The sequence below is a fragment of the Zootoca vivipara genome, chromosome 14 (assembly GCF_963506605.1).
Source record: "Zootoca vivipara chromosome 14, rZooViv1.1, whole genome shotgun sequence".
Lineage (NCBI taxonomy): Eukaryota > Metazoa > Chordata > Lepidosauria > Squamata > Lacertidae > Zootoca > Zootoca vivipara.
This window is the reverse complement of record NC_083289.1, coordinates 41,292,125-41,309,659: the sequence shown is the minus strand read 5'-3', so window position 1 is coordinate 41,309,659 and position 17,535 is coordinate 41,292,125. Positions and strand designations below refer to the sequence as shown.

Here is a 17,535-nt window from a genome sequence, read left to right as displayed (position 1 = left end):
AGGCCTTTGTGTCTCACTCTGCAGGGCACTTGTTGTGTTCTAAAATTTCAGACCCACATCAGCAGCTTGACTTTCATTTCCCATGCGTGCATGGAATGTCTTTTGCCCAACCTGATCTTTACAGCCTTACTACCAGTCTGAAGAAGCCAACTGATCTCAAACAACAATGTTATGCTGATGCAGATATGCTATAATGGCTGCTGGGCAGTGGTACCTGCTGAAGGATGCCAGCTGCCAACTAGGGGCTCAAGCATATGGCTGGGTGGCAAGAGAGTGGTTACCCCTGACAGTGATGGGGGATCTGGTGTCTGTCAGATGTTGCTGGACTCCAACGCCAATCAGTCCAGCCAGCATGGGTAATGGTCAGGAGTGAAGCGAACCGTTGTTTGGCAACAACTGGAGGACAATGGGCTCCTAGTCGTGGAGTTCACTTCATCAAACCTGGAGGGTGTAATCGCTGACCAGTCAATGGATACAAGCAAATAAATGAAGTCAAGGTCTAAATGGCCAAAGTTGGCCCTCCAGCTGTTTTGGGACTACAACTCCCATCATCCCTAGCTAACAGCACAGTGGTCAGGGATGATGGGAATTGCAGTCCTAAAACAGCTGGAGGGCCAAGTTTGGCCATCACTGGAAATGAACACAATATATTTCTATCATGTACAGTAGGTCTGTAGGAATTTGAAAACTTTGCAAAAAGAAAAAAGAAAAGGTCTATGCCTGGTAGCCAATAGAATGTACACCAACAACTCACCCCCCCCCCAAAAAAACCCTTATGTACTTCACAACATATCACAATGCAAACACAGTATGTAATATCACTAAATTGTAACATACTGGCTGTGCAGACTAAATTTGTCTCTCAAATACTAATTACACTGCAGCAATGAACAAAGGCAGATTATTTAAAATACATCTCTGGTAACTGTCTTTCATCACCTGGACTTCAAGGTTGTCCCTTTGCATTTGGTAGCATTCCAGAGACCTTGACTTTATTCATTCATTTGTACACTTGCAAACCCAAGGCTGATCACCTTGACTTCCTCCTCCTGGGACTTCTGGGCTACAGCCAACTTGCAGAAGACCTGCAGTTCATGTGCAGAGCATATGCTCGGCATGTAGAAGGCTCCATATTAAGTACTTGGCTCACGCTGCTACTATATCTGAGGCAGCAGAGCTGGGAAAAGCTTCTGCCCAAGTCCAGGGGTCCAATTACCAGAGTCCTGGCCCAGATACCTTTTGTGACATCTGTCTTAGCTAATGTTTCAAAAGGCTATATATAGGGGCCTGAGGACTCATCCCCATGGCTCCCTGCCTCTATGTCCCTCTGTAATTTTATACTTGCTGAAGAAGGCAGTCTGGCCTCCATCTCTCAATGCTTTGTTCTCCGAGGTTGCCTGTTGTGATCCCAGGGTCTGACTCTCCATCGTTGGGGAGACCCTGTTAAGTGAAGAGACTTCTCTCATCAGAGGCGGTGCCAGGCTTCCAGCTTGAGGTTCAGCTCTACAGTACTTAACACTCAGTTTGAGGCTGCTTGTTGCTGAAGCAACATTTGAGCCTTGCTGCTGTGAGTCTCCAGCTTGAATTCCTCCTGGAGCTGTCCAAGGTGCTATCTGCAACCTGAATTTATGTGTTCTCTTGGTCTACATACACACTATACAGTGGCACCTCTGGTTAAGAACTTAATTTGTTCTGGAGGCCCGTTCTTAACCTGAAGCACCACTTTAGCTAATGGGGCCTCCTGCTGCAGCTGCGCCGCCGCCACACGATTTCTATTCTCATCCTGAAGCAAAGTTCTTAACCTGATGTACTATTTCTGGGTTAGCGGAGTTTGTAACCTGAAGCGTTTGTAACCGGAGGTACCACTATTAAAAAATTCCTTCCAGTAGCACCTTAGATACCAACTAAGTTTGTCATTGGTATGAGCTTTCGTGTGCATGCACACTTCTTCAGGTACATGCACACGAAAGCTCATACCAATGACAAACTTAGTTGGTCCCAAAGGTGCTACTGGAATTTTTTTATTTTGTTTCGACTACATCAGACCAACACGGCTACCTACCTGTAACCAAGGTACCACTGTACATTTAAAGTGCCTGTCTCCCTCCCAAAGAATCATTGGGACTGTTGTTTGCTAAGAGTCCTGGGAATTGTAACTGAGGAGCAAACTACAACTCCCAGGATTATTGAAGGGGAAGCCAGGCGCTTTAAATGCATTACATGTATAGTAGGGATGTGTCTTTGTTTTCCTTTGTCTTACCTTTTTTGCATCACCAGAAGCAAGTATCTGTCTGTTTGCTTCTGCTGGAAGCTGGACTCTGCCCTGCTTTGCCTTTTCTGCTTACCCATACCCTGAACATTTACTGTGATCTCTCTCACACCTGCTAGAATATTTCTGCTGCTGAAGACACCACTTGGACCAGAACATCAATCCTTTGCCACTCACGTCCAGTGTTTGAATTAAACAGGGGCAGTGGGGGCCTGTGTTCAGCGGTGGAGCAAGCCGACCAGGCTCCATGGGCAGTGGACATGCCCTGGGCCCAGGAGCAGGGGCAAGCCAGGACAGGATGCTCCGCGGGGCCTCCAAGGAGTCTGCCTGCCTCCTCCCACTCAGCTGCCCTACAGCTGAGGGGCAGGCGGTGGGCGGACTGTTTGGGGCAGTGCAGAGCCCGCGGGAGCCCAAGCCACCACGTCACTCCCAGGAGAGATGTGTGGCTCGGGCGCACTGCAGGCCCCGCGGTGAGTGCCGCCCGCCATTTTGTCACCCCCTCAGTGCTGACACCCGGGGCAGCCTGCCTCCACTGCCCCCCTTCCTCCACCCCTGCCTATGTTTTTGGAAGTTATGACTAAAAATTAGAAGTGTCATGGACAGGCATCCCCAAACTTTGGCCCTCCAGATGTTTTGGACTACAATTCCCATCTTCCCCGACTACTGGTCCTGTTAGCTAGGGATCATGGGAGTTGTAGGCCAAAACATCTGGAGGGCCGCAGTTTGGGGATTCCTGGGCATGGAGGAGATCTGTAGATTTCATTAAGCCTCCCTCCCTCCGCAATAATCAGAGCAACACTTGAGACCTCCGAGTGCTGATGGCATCGGAGTAAACAGACCAACTGGACAGACCAAAGGCAGCTTTGTAACTTCCAATTTTATTTGCCTGATAGAAATCAGCGGTGGTTTCACCATCTTAAATATACTGCGTGAGAACAAAGGCTGGTTATTACAGTGGCTGTCACATGGAATGACATCTCATTTTCCTGTACTGGGAAGATATATTTTTGCTTTGTTTTAAAATGGGCTTCCCTAGGGAAGCCGTGGGCATTTGCTCAAAGAAGCAAATAACCTGAAACCTGCCAGCATACATCAATCAACCTACCTTTACCCTCTCTCTGTGAACTGAAATTATTTTAGAGGTTGCATGGATGGTGTCATTTTAGAGTTTCATCACTAGGATTTGGAGACTACATAGATGTGCCTGTTAACAAACACATTCACATCAGAATAGTCTGCATTAGACATTTAAAACAGTATCATACCACTTGAAACCATCATGGCTTCCCCCAAAGAATTATGGGGAGTGTAATCTGTTAAGAGCTGTTAGGAGACACACCCACCCACACACCCACCCCCATTCCTCTCACAGGGCTACAATTCCCTGATTTCCCTTGGAAGAAAGATTGATTGTTAAACCACTCTGGAACTTGTACCACAAACATTCCTCTTCTCCCAGGCCTTTGGCTAATTAAACAATCTACAACCTTTTAAACTGGGTGCGGGTATTGTTTTTGTTTGTTACTCGCCTATGTAGCTTTGTGTTTTTGTGTTGTAAACCACCCGCTGATCCTCGGATGAAGGGGAGTATAGAAATTTAATGAATAAAAATATTAACAATAATAATATGGGGTTCATTCGCATGCATGACCTCCTTCTGCTCCTGTCTCTTCACGCGACGCTTTTCCATATAAAGATCACCTGTAGAAAACTTATTTGCCATTCTGATCACGGAAGTGGCGGTACTCTGTCCCCTTGTAGGAACCAGTCCTATGCATGTATCTGAGCCACTAAACAATCACCCTGCAGACCGCAGTTGAACCTGTTAAGTTGCACTGTGGCTTCAAAAAGCTCAAATCCCCTGCTGTCTACTCTAGAATCTAAACACATTGAATGAGGAAGCTGTGTCCCTTCAAATTGTTGCTGGACTGCAACGCACTGGCCATGCTGAAGGGAGTCCAACAGATGAATGGTTACTGGTTCCTCATTCCTGATCTAACACCCTGCATGGTGCAGTCACATTGCAACAGCTGCACCCTGCAGCGGTTTTGGTGGGGCTATTGCAAGACAGGAACTTCATGGTTTATAACTGCGTATCTGCAGCCTTGCCCGGGTTTGCCAGAGCCTGCATTCTTCTGTCAACTGCATGAAGGATTTTCTTCCTTGGCCCTAGCTGCATCTGAATGCTCCGCAGGTCTTCATCCGAACAAAGCACCAGGGCCTCTAAATCAATGTTTTCCCTTATCAAGATGGGAAGGAGTTCGTTCAGGTTCTGGGACGCCAAAAACACCTCCAGGGGGGTGGTCTCCACTTTCCCGTCATCCCACCCGATATCCTCTTCAATCCAAGACTCTTCCGGATTGTTCTCCGCATCTGCGTCACCACCGTCATCTTCGGGCTCTTTGAACTGAAGCAGCTCATTGGGCATTTTGAAGCCGATGCCTTCTTTCTCGAGCATCGTCGCGTCAAAGTTTTTGCCCATGGTGGGCAAGTTGTTTTTAAAGACAATGTTGCCAAGACCCGGCCGGTGGAAGATGGACCTTTGGCCCAGCTCGTCGTCATCGTCAGAAATGCCGTTTTTCCTTTGGAAGTCCTTGGTCAGGTCTTCCTCGTCTTCTTCGTTGAACACATCCATCACGGCGGTTCGTCCGGCTGGGGTGCCTCCCTCTTGGGCATTTGCTTCTTGACCATCGAGATTCTCCTCTTTCCTTTTCAGCCTTAGCTTGAAGGTGTCTTTCAGCTTGTTGGGCAGTGTGCCCAGTGAAGTGGATGCAAAGAAACTGGAGACTTTTGTCCTTGTGGCTGTCCCCCTCTTTGAATGCATGGATCCTTTGCTGAAATTCCTGGCCATTTCGTGTTCGTGTTTCTCCTGACGCCGCTCGCATTCCTGGATTTGCTTTTCTGCATCGTGCCGAGCCTGGGTCTTGAGCTGAGAGACTCTCTTGGGATTCTTGAGGTTCTGCTCAGTAGCGGCAATGTCGAGGATCCTGACACATTCGTATTGGTTCCTGCTGGCAGCCACGTCGAGAGGAGAACGCATGTTATTATCCAGGGCGAAGATATTGGCACCAAAATTGATTAAGAATGTTATGCAATGGACATGGCCATTCGCGGCAGCGTGGTGAAGGGGAGTGTTCCCCCAAATGTCACACTTATCTGGGTTTCCTCTGGAAAGAAACAAAACATGAAGGACTCAGACAATTGAACTCAACTCTGGAGTTTTCCAAAGGCAACATAATAAGGTAGAGTGGATAGTACTACTTGAAAAATGGTGCTGGGAGCACCATTTTTTAATTCTTCCCTGCAAGGTGAAAACTAGTACACTAAGGAGAAAGCTTCTAGGCCAGCACATTTCTAGCTGAGCTACTTGTCTAAGTGTAGGGAATTTTTGCCGCTTTATTCCCATTTCATTTTGTTGCAGAGCTGAAATTCCCAGAGTTTCCTGGGAAGAGGGCTGGTTAAACCATTTGGGTCACTGCTTGGGAACAGCCCGGAAATATTTTGAAATAAAACTTTAAAGATCTAGTTCAACTCTACAATCAGCAGGTTCAACTCTACAATCACTGAGGGTTGTGTGGTTGTCATTGACTTGTGGCAAGGCCTTTTTGGTGGTGGTTCCCTGTTTGTGAAATGCCCACCCTGGTGAGATGAGTCTGTCTCCCTCGCTATTGACTTTCAGGAGGAAGTGAAAAGCATTCCTGTTTGCCCAGGCATTGGATGGCTGAAGATGATTGGTCCTGGGAACCCTGGGATAACAGAGTGACAGGGGCATAGCAAGTGGGGAGCGGAGGGGGCAGCCCGCTCCTACCTCCGTCTTTTGGGGGGCAGTGCAAGCGCCGCCGGCGGCACCCTGCTACATAGCAACACATGCATCGTACATAGTGATGCATGCATCATACGTAACGATGCTGCGCATGCGCACTACGTAGCAGTGCCCCACCCCTAGGTGCACGTCATGTTTGCTGCTCCGGGTGCCCAAGAGGCTTCCTACCCCAGTGCAGAGTGACTGAATGTTTTTAACTCTTTTTAGAATGTTTTAACTGTAACTCTTTCAGCTGTTTTTAGAATGCTTGTTTTTAAAGTAGTTTTGCTGTGGATGTGTTTGCTCCTTGAAGAGGAAGGGCAAGCTATACATTAATTGATGATGATGATGTTACATGAAGGGGAGGGGGATTTGATTTTTACAGCCTTTTGCATACAGTTACATTTGCAGCTGAGTAGCCCGCTCATTACAATCTCTGTCTCCCCGACTTTGGTAATATGGGCAACCTTATCCGCAGGTTTCCCTCTCTGAATATAAATTGTTGAGACTTACATTCAGTGGCTCCCGACAAGCTGCCTGTATCCATGGCAGCCTCTTGTAAATTCAGTAAGAGGAAGCACATCCTGGCTCTATATACTTAACTTTAATGCGTTGCTATTGAATTCTGATAGAAGTCATCTATTTCCCCCAGGCCCTTTGTTCTCCCAACTGTATTTGCTCTTGAGAAGTTTTTCAAACATTTGCACAGAAGGCATTACTTGTCTTCAACTGGAGCTGAATATATACCACATAGTCAGAGCGTATCTGAGACCCCTCAACTGTCCTGATAAAATCAGAACATCCCATTTTTGGGTGCCATTGCAAAAGTAGTTTCTTTCCCAAATAGATTTTATCTTAATAGCAAACACAATAAATAAGGAGTTCACTTGTAATACATCAGTGGTTCAGTGCTCGGACCTCGTTCCAGTAATCCAATGTTTTGTCGCTAAAGAGCTTAGTCAGCAAACTTTGTAGTAAATAATACGGTATACAAAAGAAGACAGTATGTAAACGACTTAAAGCAGGGGTGTATCTATCCCCATCTGCATGTTTCCATCGGGAGGAACATAGAAAGAGGACAATGTGCTTCAGTTTGTTAAAGGAGGTTTAACAAACTAAAAGACATCATCCTCTTTCTATCTGGGGAAAGAAACTACTTTTGCAATTTTTATGGATGTTTATTGTTTGTTTGCAGACAGGTGCCTTGGTGATATTATCTTGTGTCAATTGCAGTAGTCATTGTATCACCATCCTGTTCATTGTTTTATTGTAAATACTCAGGCAGGCAGGCAGGCAGGCAGGCAGCATCAGTAAATATTGTTTGTTCCAAAGCTTCAGCTCTCTGCCTATCCTCAGCCTGGCTCAAAATGGTCACCTGTGCTTTACACACACATCCTCTGCTTGGATGCAGGGAAAGATCTCCCCCTTGTCAGGAATTTTCCAGTCATTCAAAAGGCAGCTATTGATAGCAATCTGACAATCTTCTGGACAAAGGAGACATGTGCAACCATTTGGGTAAACTCCTGTCCAACTGCTTTAGCAGACTCTTGCCCAGACCCCAATCTTGCAATCATACAATTACAGAGTCACCGAACTGGAAAGAACACTCAATACCATCACGTCTACCTTCCTTAGCTTACCACGGGGGATTGCATTCTGCCAAGTTATGCTCAGTGCAACCCGCTTATCTTAACGGGCCTCGGTTGGTCATTCTCATTCATTTTAATGGGTTTCTCTGAGCAGAATTTAGTGGGATGCCCCCTATAATCAGGGGTCAGGCAACATAGGTATACAAGTTTAACTGTCCTTCCTTCTTATGGGGTGGTGTTATTGGTTTGTTTTGCTTTTGTTTTTGATTTTATAATGTGCTTTGTGTTTATATTCTGGAACCAGAGTGTGCAAGTTAAGTGCTAATTTCAGTGTTTTTTTTGCTTCCAACCCCCCCCCCCACCTGCAAATAATATGGAAATGGTTGCTAAACTTGTTTAGGTATTCCACTATAGTTTCGGAAGTGCCTTTTATGTTGTGTTTGTGCTCAAATTTAATGAGCATTTGTGGTCAAATGTAATGTGGAATTAACAGTTAGGGAAAGGTTGTGAAAGTGCCATGTGGATGCAGCCTAAGCAACGCAGGGCAAAGTACATCGTTATTGCAATACAATAAAATACAATTCAAGAAACAGAAGCAATAAAAATGCAATTGCAAATCACCTAGCAGAGAGAACTGCAGTTGCTACAACGGGCAGAAAAATGATTAAGTGCTCCACCAAAACTCTCAATAATGTTCAAGCTCTCTGTAGAGGAAAAGAGTTTGGGAATTGCTGAGCTAAATCATTTTAAGGGGACTGATCTTGTGTAAGGCACCAGAGACACAGTCACACATAACTGGGAAGAAAGTTTCATAGAACTCAGCGGGATTAACTTCTGAGTAGATTTATACTGGATCACGTTGTAAGCTACAAATATCACAATCCATGGCTTAGATCTTGACTCTGCCATGAACTCACTAGGGAAGAAGAAGAAGAAGAAGAAGAAGAAGAAGAAGAAGAAGAAGAAGAAGAAGAAGAAGAAGAAGAAGAAGAAGAAGAAGAAGAAGAGGAGGAGGAGGAGGAGGAGGAGGAGTTTGGATTTGATATCCCGCTTTATCACTACCCTAAGGAGTCTCAAAGCGGCTAACATTCTCCTTTCCCTTCCTCCCCCACAACAGACACTCTGTGAGGTGAGCTGGGCTGAGAGACTTCAGAGAAGTGTGACTAGCCCAAGGTCACCCAGCAGCTGCATGTGGAGGAGCAGGGATGTGAACCTGGTTCCCCAGATTACGAGTCCACCGCTCTTTACCACTACACCACACTGGCAAGCCACTCTCTGAGCAATATGGGTGACAATAATACTACCTTACAGGGTTGTTGTAAGGATTGCAACTAGGTAATGCACGTAAAGCACTTTGAACACTTGAAAGCGCTACACAGATGCTAAGTATTATTTCTAATTAGCTATGATTGCTTTGTATGCAGACACAGGGCTACTATATCACTTCTCATGAGTTTACCCATAACTGGTTTAAGCTAAACTGTTAAAATCTCATTTTACTCCTATTGATGTCAGTGAAATTAAGGGCCTGTCTGTATGAATAGGTTTCCCTGCACATCAGGTCACAGTGATTCAATGTTCTCCAACATGAGCTGCAGGGCATCTGTTGTCTTATACCAAAGGGGTTTTTTTAATAATAAAAAAATCCAGACCAGGCACAAACTTCTATTGAGTTTGTCTCTTAGATAATTTAATGCGATCAGTCACAAGTCAGGAAGATGACCCATTTTTTAAATGATAGTTTCACTCATTGAGATTTAGGATTTGCCTTTGTGATGGAGAACAAATAATTTATGAGCTGTGGGTGCCAGGGTTTGGGGGTGCCATATTCCCTATAATTCCTGGATTTAGTAAGTGTTATAATTTAATCAAGCCCGCAGAATCCCCAGCTCCAGATGGGATTCAATTTCCAGAATAGCCAGGTCAGCATGAAAACACCCACTAAGTATGAGTCACTAATTTTACAAAAGCAAGGTGATAAGACATTAAGAAAGCGGGGACTCTGTGTCGGATGGCTCTCAGGAGGGGCCCCTCCTCCAGCTCTGAGTGAGTTAGTAGGACAAAGGGCGGGGTTGGAAGGGGAGTTGTTGTTTTAGGATTGCAGTTGGCTGGGAGGTGAGCTGAGAAAGGGGGAAATGGCCGTCTGTTAAACACAGTAAGGGTCAGAGAGTAATGGCTGGTTTCTGCTGGCATCCAAGACTGTGGCCATGGAAGAAGCAAGACCTTCTTGGAGTGTTAATGCTGTAAGCCCCTCCATAACAGGCGCAGGTTGTATATATGTGCAAATAAACCATACTTCCTAAAGACAACACAGTCTCCACTGTGCCTCATTTACAAAAGGAAACACGAGCTGTGGGTGAGCCCCTGGAAACTTGCACCGCTCAGAGATTGGGGTGGTGTGCAACATTATTTTGATAATCTAGCTCATTGCTGTCTACATTAAGGGCTCATCCAGGCTTCCTTTTGTGCCACTTTTCTTGGGCTTTAAAGCTCCATGTCTGAGCAGTGGCTTTTTCTGTTTTTGTCCTGGGGTTTTCCCCGGGGAAACCCACCTTTTACCATTGAATCAGAGCAAATGCAGTTGGGTTTTTGCTCTGATTCAGGGGCAAAAGATGTGTTTTCCTGGGGAAAGCACTGAGACCAAAACAAAAAACAAAACCACTCCAACACGCAGCTTTAAAGCACAGAGTTGTGCCTGGAACGTGCTGCACAAAAGGAAGTCTGGATGAGCGTTGAGTGACAGTGGCTCATCAGGTTTTGAGGGAGCCCTACCCGGAGAGGCCGGGGATTGAACCTGGGACCCTCTGCATGCAAAACAGATGCTCTGCCACTTGGCTATGGCCTTTCCTCAAAATGCAATTTTGCACTGAAGAGTGGATTTCAATTCCTGCTAATCTCCAATGAACCACTTGACATTTACTGAGAGGCTTGGTGGACGGCGTCATGATCTTTCCGCCTGTTGCGGTCATTGTAATGCCCTGTGCTAGATGCTACATGGTTTTTAATTGCATTTTAACAGACCCTCCATGGACCACCTGAATGACGCTTGCAGACCACCGGTGGTCCGTAAACCACAGTTTGGGAATCATAGCGGAACATTTCATCATGTGACATCCCACCCAACCCAGTGTGGGATGTAAAACTGCAGTCAAGTACAGTGGTACCTTGCAAGACGAATGCCCTGCAAGACGAATTTTTCACCAGACGAATGTGTCTTGCGATCTGATGGTGACTCACAAGACGAATTCGTTTCGCGAAAAATTCGTCTTGCGCATCGCAGTTTCCCCATAGGAATGCATTGAAATTTAATTAATGCATTCCTATGGGCAAAAAAAGAAATTTCAATGCATTCCTATGGGAAACTGCAATTCGCAATAGGAATTTTTCGTAAAATGAATTGACTCGCGGAACGAATTAAATTCGTCTTGCGAGGCACCACTGTACAACATTCCTACAGTGGACATGTTAGGGGATGGTTTGCACCACTCAGGAGAAAACATCCTGTTTCCTCTTGAGATGAGACAGACTTCCACTACGTGTGACTTGAAGAGGGTGTGGTCTGTTATACTAGCATGGAGGAGCACACGGCTTCCATGTTCTGATCAGTGTGTCTTTTCCATTTTGTACGTTGCTGTGTGTTTGGAGAAGTGACTGCTTAGTCGCAGTCACTTGGGACTAACTTCTTTATGGAATAGTTCTAGTTGTTATGTAACCTAAGCCTGCCTTCAGGGATATGTCTGTGAACCTGAATGAATCTGTGAGTAAACTACTTTTATATTAACGTTAATCAGATTCTTGTGTTTATTCTTTTTAAGAGGGATTAGAAGGGATTTTTACCAGGAAGGGATCTTTAATAGTAAGACTCAGATGAGTCAGCAACAAGCTGGTCGCTGCGTGATTTTAAAAGGTGGATGTTTGGAACTCTGCTAGAATATGGAACTTGCTAGCACAAGTTAGGAAGGATATCATTAAATAATATATCCTCTCCTGCCTCCCTAATCATCCCCACACCCAGGTCAGTTCAAAGTGGTATAGCCCAAGCAGGCATTGACCACCTCGGTAATGACAAGCCTTGGTTCCTTTTTTTATTAGTAAAGTCTATGGAGTGATAATTCATTTTACTAGGCTGTAAATTTAGGATAAGCAATTGTACTTTGGTACAGTAAAAGGTTGCTTTTACTGGCAATAAAACATAGCATATGAAAGAGCAAGCCACACCCAAGCCGCACTAGGAGAAGGGGACAACATGAGTCTGACCAAGCTGTGGGAGGCAGTGGAAGACAGGATTGCCTGGCGTGCTCTGGTCCATGGGGTCACAAAGAGTCAGACACCACTAAACGACTAAACAACAACAAGAAATTCTTTATCTTCCTATACTTGAAGTTTGCGTTCTGTTCTAACACTCTAAGCCAGCAATGAGGAATTGAGGACCACCTTCTGTTCTGAACAACTTTCTGGGGCCAACATGCCTCTGAGCTTTTCCTGATAAGCATAAAAGGAGTTGGTCTTCCTGGGATTTGTATTCTGCTCCTAATGTCATCTGCCTAGGAACTCTGCAGGGAAGGAGAAAAGTTATCTCCCCATATTAAAAAAGAGAGGAATTTAACCTATTAGAAGCTTATGTTTTATCTGAATCCTATGCTGTAGGCTTTGTTTTCCTATAAGTATACCAGCTTTCTGTCAGAGAATTTGGAGTTCTCTTTTTCTGAGACTCTCCGGTGATCACTGATTGTATGAGCCCAAATAAAGCTCACAAGTAGCTGAAGAAATATTTCTCTGCATGTGTTTTAAAATCCACAACAGCACTGACAGGTGGGTTCAGAGGCAAAAGGCAGGTGGATACCAGACAATTAAAGCACGTTCAACACACAAGGCTTCCCCCAAAGAATCTTGGGAACTGAATTTTGTCAGAGGGGCTACTGTGTTTCTCCGAAAATAAGCCATACCCCGAAAATAAGCCATACCCCAAAAAATAAGCCACTGTGTTTTGTTTTTGTTTTTGAGGAAAAATAAATATAAGACGATGTCTTATTTTTGGAGAAACACAGAGGAACTGGAGCTCTGTGACAGCAAAACTACAGTTCTTACAATTACACACACACACACGAGGGATCATGTGCTTTAAATGTGCACCTGATGTCTTTTAAATGGATCTGCCGTTGCTTTTGCATTGTGGACTGCATTGCGGATGAGCAAGAGTCATATTTCTAACCAGGCAGGCAAGAGGCACTGTTACAATTCAAGGGCACATCTCAGCCTGACAAAATGTCATCAGGAGGACACAGAGCAGGACAAGTGAGGCTTGTGGTTGGGTGGGGAAGTTGTGGCTTGAGGACAGTCCCAAGTGCTGGTCACAGAGGGCTGCATTTGTCCCCAGTGGTTGCCAAACTTCAGCGCCACCCTGTGCAACACTAAAAATTGGTGCCTTCCACCTCTAAGGCTCTGTTCTACACTGCACTGTTGTGGCGCCCCCTGCAGCTGAACCAGTCACACTACCCTAAAACTGCCCCTGTTGCCTCCTAGGCTTGAGCCTCCCTTGCTTTATGCATTATTTCAGCATAGCTCATATCAGTCTTTTATTCTACACAGACACACACAACCCAGTACTATGGCCCTCAGTCAATATCCGTATTGTATTTGAAGTTGTTTTTATAGATGTAACTTTTTAAATCTGTTTTCGTATGTGTAACAGTTTTTAACTGTTTTATATATGCAATTGTTTCATACACGTTTTTATTGGGTTGTGAAATCGCTTTGAGATGCCTCATAGGAGGCAATTCATAAATGAAATAAATAACGATTTATTTTAAGACCTGGGGCTAACACATAAAAAGGAAGCCGGTGGGTTCCTTTCTTGGTGATGCAGCAACAAAACAGCTAGCACATTTGCAAAGCTAAGCCAGGGTCTGGTATGGTTTCAAATTGGATGGGGGACCGTGTGTTGAGATTCCTGCATTGCTGGGGCCTGGACTAGATGACCCTTGGGGTCCATTCCAACTCATACAATCATTTCCTCCTTGTTGATACTTATCCTCCTCATTGGGCCCTTTGAACAGTTCAACATGTGTCCAAAAATCCACATTCATCTCCCCCGTTCAGACAGCCCTTCCTTGTGGAAGTTCAAGAGAGGAGTTCAACGCACAGACGCAGATTCCAACCCAAGCAGATTGAAAGAGATTAATACAAGTTGCAAAGCAGTGGTTGAGGTACCTTTGAGTGACTCTAATTAGAAGAAGATTGCTTCTTAACTGGATTTCGATCACCTACGTCTCCCACAAACGCATGTCAAGTGCTAAAGGCATTATTGCAGGTATATATAATCCTGGTTCAATTCTGTTCAATCGATTTCCAAGTGTACAAGCAATTTTGAGTCTACAGAAATTATTGTCTTCCTTGCTCTGAATTCTTTGGGCTGGAAACCTCTGAGTTAAACAGGTTTCCTTGTTGGGAGCATTCCTTCCAGCATTCAGGAAGAAGGCTCACCACCCACCCACCCACTTTCTCCTAGCCATGATTCTGGTGTGGCCCAGTTTAGCTCAGTTGGTTAGAGCTTGGTGCTGATGACGGCAAGGTCACAGGTTTGATCCCTGTATGGTTGCAGATTCCTGCATTGAGGGGGATTGGACTAGATGAGCCATAGGGTCCTTTCCAACTATGATTCTAGGAACCTGCCTTTCCGAGTCAGATCCTTGAACCATCTAGCAGAGTTTTTTCTACATAGACTGTGAGCAGGGTTCTCCAGGGTTCCAGGTAGGGCTCAACTGGTGTCAGAGACATGTCCGGCAGAGAGGATTCTGCAGAGGGGGAGGAAGAGGCAGAGGAAAACAGGAACTTGATGCTTTCACACAACGAAAGTGAGATAAGCCCTTCTTGCCATAGCTGCCAAGTTTTCCCTTTTCTCGCGAGGAAGCCTATTCAGCATAAGGGAAAATCCCTGTAAAAAAGGGATAACTTGGCAGCTATGCTTCTTGCTCGGGAATACTGCCTGTAATTTTTCTCAGCAGCACAGAGATGCAGGAGGCAGGTGGTAGGAGGGGGTTGGATTCTGCTCCAGAGGAGGAGGAATTGGCTACACCTGAGTCTCCAAGAAGTAGGAGGTGGAGCAAGCGATTAGAACAAAGAAGACCAGCAGGAAGCAGAGGAAGACCGTGGAGTATATCTCACCTTGGGACGAGCTGGAAGCCAGTCAAGTCAACTGACTCCGACAGTGAGGAATGAGTTGTGGGAGCTGAGAGCCTGTTATTGCTAAATGAACCTCAACTAGTAAAACTGCCAGTGTTGCGTGTCTTGTGTGAGCAAAGTGCTAAACCTGACAACTGGGGAACTGCACCAGGCAGAGATCTTCTGGATGCAAAGCAGATGCGTTTCCACTGAGCTATGGCCCTTCCTTCTAACCTTCTTACACTCAACTCATGTGTTGAGTGCCCACACCCCAGCAGGAAGCCCACCGAGAACCTGGGACCTGCTCTGGTTATTGTGGAGGTGGAAAAGGTTCAGGGAAAAAAGGGCAACCAAAATGATCAAGGGGGTGGAGCCCATCCATCTACAAGCAAAGCTTACAGCGTTTGGGGGCTTTTAAGCTTAGAGAAAAAGGGAATAAGAGGTGACCTAAAGGGAACTTATAAAACTATGCATGACACGGGAGAAAGTGGGTGGAGAAAAGTGTTTCTCCCTCTCTCCTAACCCCAGACTTCATGGACATCTCATGAAGCCGAAGATTGGAAGATTCAGGACAGATGAAAAGAACAGTCGCATGTTAAACACAGAATTCGAACCCTCAGGAGGCCCATGATGGCCACCAACTTGTATTGCTTTATAAGAGAATTAGAGAAATAAATGGAGCACAAAAATACTAGTGGCCACTAGTCGTGATGGCTGTGGTCTGCTTCCACGATCACAAATAGTAATGCCATTGAATACCAGCAAATGGAAACCACTGAATGAGGGAGTGTTATTGACATCTGGTTGGCCACTGTGAGAACAGGATGCTGGACTAGATGGGTCGTATTATTATTTAATAAATGTATATCTCACCCTTCCTTCCCAAGGAGCCCACAGTAGCAAACATGTAAATAATGAAAGAATACAATTTAACACCTCTAAAGACTGTTTAAACCTTTTAAAAAGATCACTAGCTCTCAGAACTGATAATTCCAAGCTTGCCAAGAATGGAGCCATCAAATGCCTGGGTAAACAGGATTGTTTTTTAAAATTCTCCCCTAAAAGTGCTTAATGAGAGAGAGAGACGAACACACCTCAGTAGGGAGGGCATTCCACAAATGGGGAACCACCACTAAAAAGTCCCCGCCATGGCTCCCCACCAAGCAGGCAGCCCACATTGACAACGCCACCAACCAGCTCATTTATGTTCTTACGGTCTTAAACACAAGGCAAAAAGTTGTATCTAACTAGGTTCAACTCAAAGTAGAATCACTGAATTCAATGCCCATTGATTTCAATAGCTCTGCTCTGTGTAGGACTAGCATGGGATACAACTTCTGGGTGGGGTTTCTTATACTGTATAGATTTCCCCTCCTCATTCCCTGATCAGCTCTAAAACAAAGAACCTTCTGCATCTTATCCCACGTCACTTTCCCATCCCTCTCCCTGCAGGTTTTAGGATTTTAAGAAAAGACACATTTTGGCATATATCAAAGCTTGCTGAATTTACCCTCTTCGGCAGATTATTTCCATAGCCTCCAGGTTGCCATGGTAAGCCACCAGCAAGGTCGGTGTCATCCCATCCGCGTCCGAAGTGTTCAGGTCTTTTTTGGTGGCTTCTCTGAGTAGGTCCAGATTGCCGTCGGCAGCTGCCTGGTGGTACCGGGTGGACATCTTCCCCGCTGGTAGGATCTGTCTGAGGCAGAATCCTCCTCAAACAGTGTAGCCGTTGGATTCAATGGCTGAACGCTTCCGGAAACACAGCTAGTTAATTAATAGCCGCAGGCAGCAGGGCGGCAAGATAAAAAAAATGAGGAAGCAAAGGTCACTCCTGTTTGCACCGTTCTTGAAAATGTCATCTCCTCAGTCATAACTTTGAGGGACCTTCACTGTACTTCTCACAATGCCCAAATGCCTACGCAGAGTAAGGGCACCCCATCCAACTCCATTTTCTTCAGCATTTGACAAGGGGGAAATAGGCCTATTTGTGTTATAAATGGAGGCCTCTCCTAAGAAAGGAAGCTGCCTCATACTGAGGCTATGTACATCCACACTGCACATTTAAAGCGGTATTATACCGCTTTAAACGCTCACGGCTTCCCCCAAAGTTGTGAGGAGACCCCTGCTCCCATCCCAGAGTTAGAGTTCTCTGAGTGGTTCAACAGTATACCTGTCAACTGTTCTGGGGAAAAACGGGACATCCCGTTTTTAAACACAAGATCGTGTCGGCCATTTTGAGTGCTGTGATCTTCTCCAAAGTTGAGGGGAATTTCCATTCAAATGGTTGTGTGTGCGACATCATGTGATTTATTATACAGGGTGGGGCCTACCTGCTTAAACCCCCCTCCCCCCTAATATTTTATTCAAGTTGGGACCCTTGGCTAGGAGAGCTGTGTTGCAATATCCTGTGTTACAACTGAATATATCGAGCGACCAGCAGCAGGGGAGTGGGATTTATATCAGTTTTTGGGTCCGTTATAAGGAAACCAGGAAGAAGAAGAAGAAGAAGAAGAAGAAGAAGAAGAAGAAGAAGAAGAAGAAGAAGAAGAAGAAGAGGAGGAGGAGGAGGAGGAGGAGGAGGAGGAGGAGGAGGAGGAGGAGGAGGAGGAGGAGGAGGAGGAGGAGACTTAATGCCTAATGAGTCACACTGTTGGTTCTGTCAAGCAGTTCGGAAAAGATCCAAAGAGACCGCAATTTCCCACTCGGGAGGACTT

The 17,535-nt window shown here is 45.4% G+C and overlaps 1 protein-coding gene across 1 annotated transcript; it reads right to left on the bottom strand.

Moving 5' to 3' along the window:
- Window positions 1–3,616: 3,616 nt before the first annotated feature.
- ANKS4B (ankyrin repeat and sterile alpha motif domain containing 4B) lies at window positions 3,617–16,585 on the bottom strand. The gene is made up of 2 exons (XM_035131588.2): window positions 16,332–16,585; window positions 3,617–5,436 (listed from the first exon to the last, which is right to left on the bottom strand). Exons 1-2 carry the CDS (start codon window positions 16,493–16,495, stop codon window positions 4,353–4,355), a joined length of 1,248 nt encoding a protein of 415 aa, XP_034987479.2. The 5' UTR covers window positions 16,496–16,585; the 3' UTR covers window positions 3,617–4,352.
- Between the last annotated feature and the right edge of the window lie 950 nt (window positions 16,586–17,535).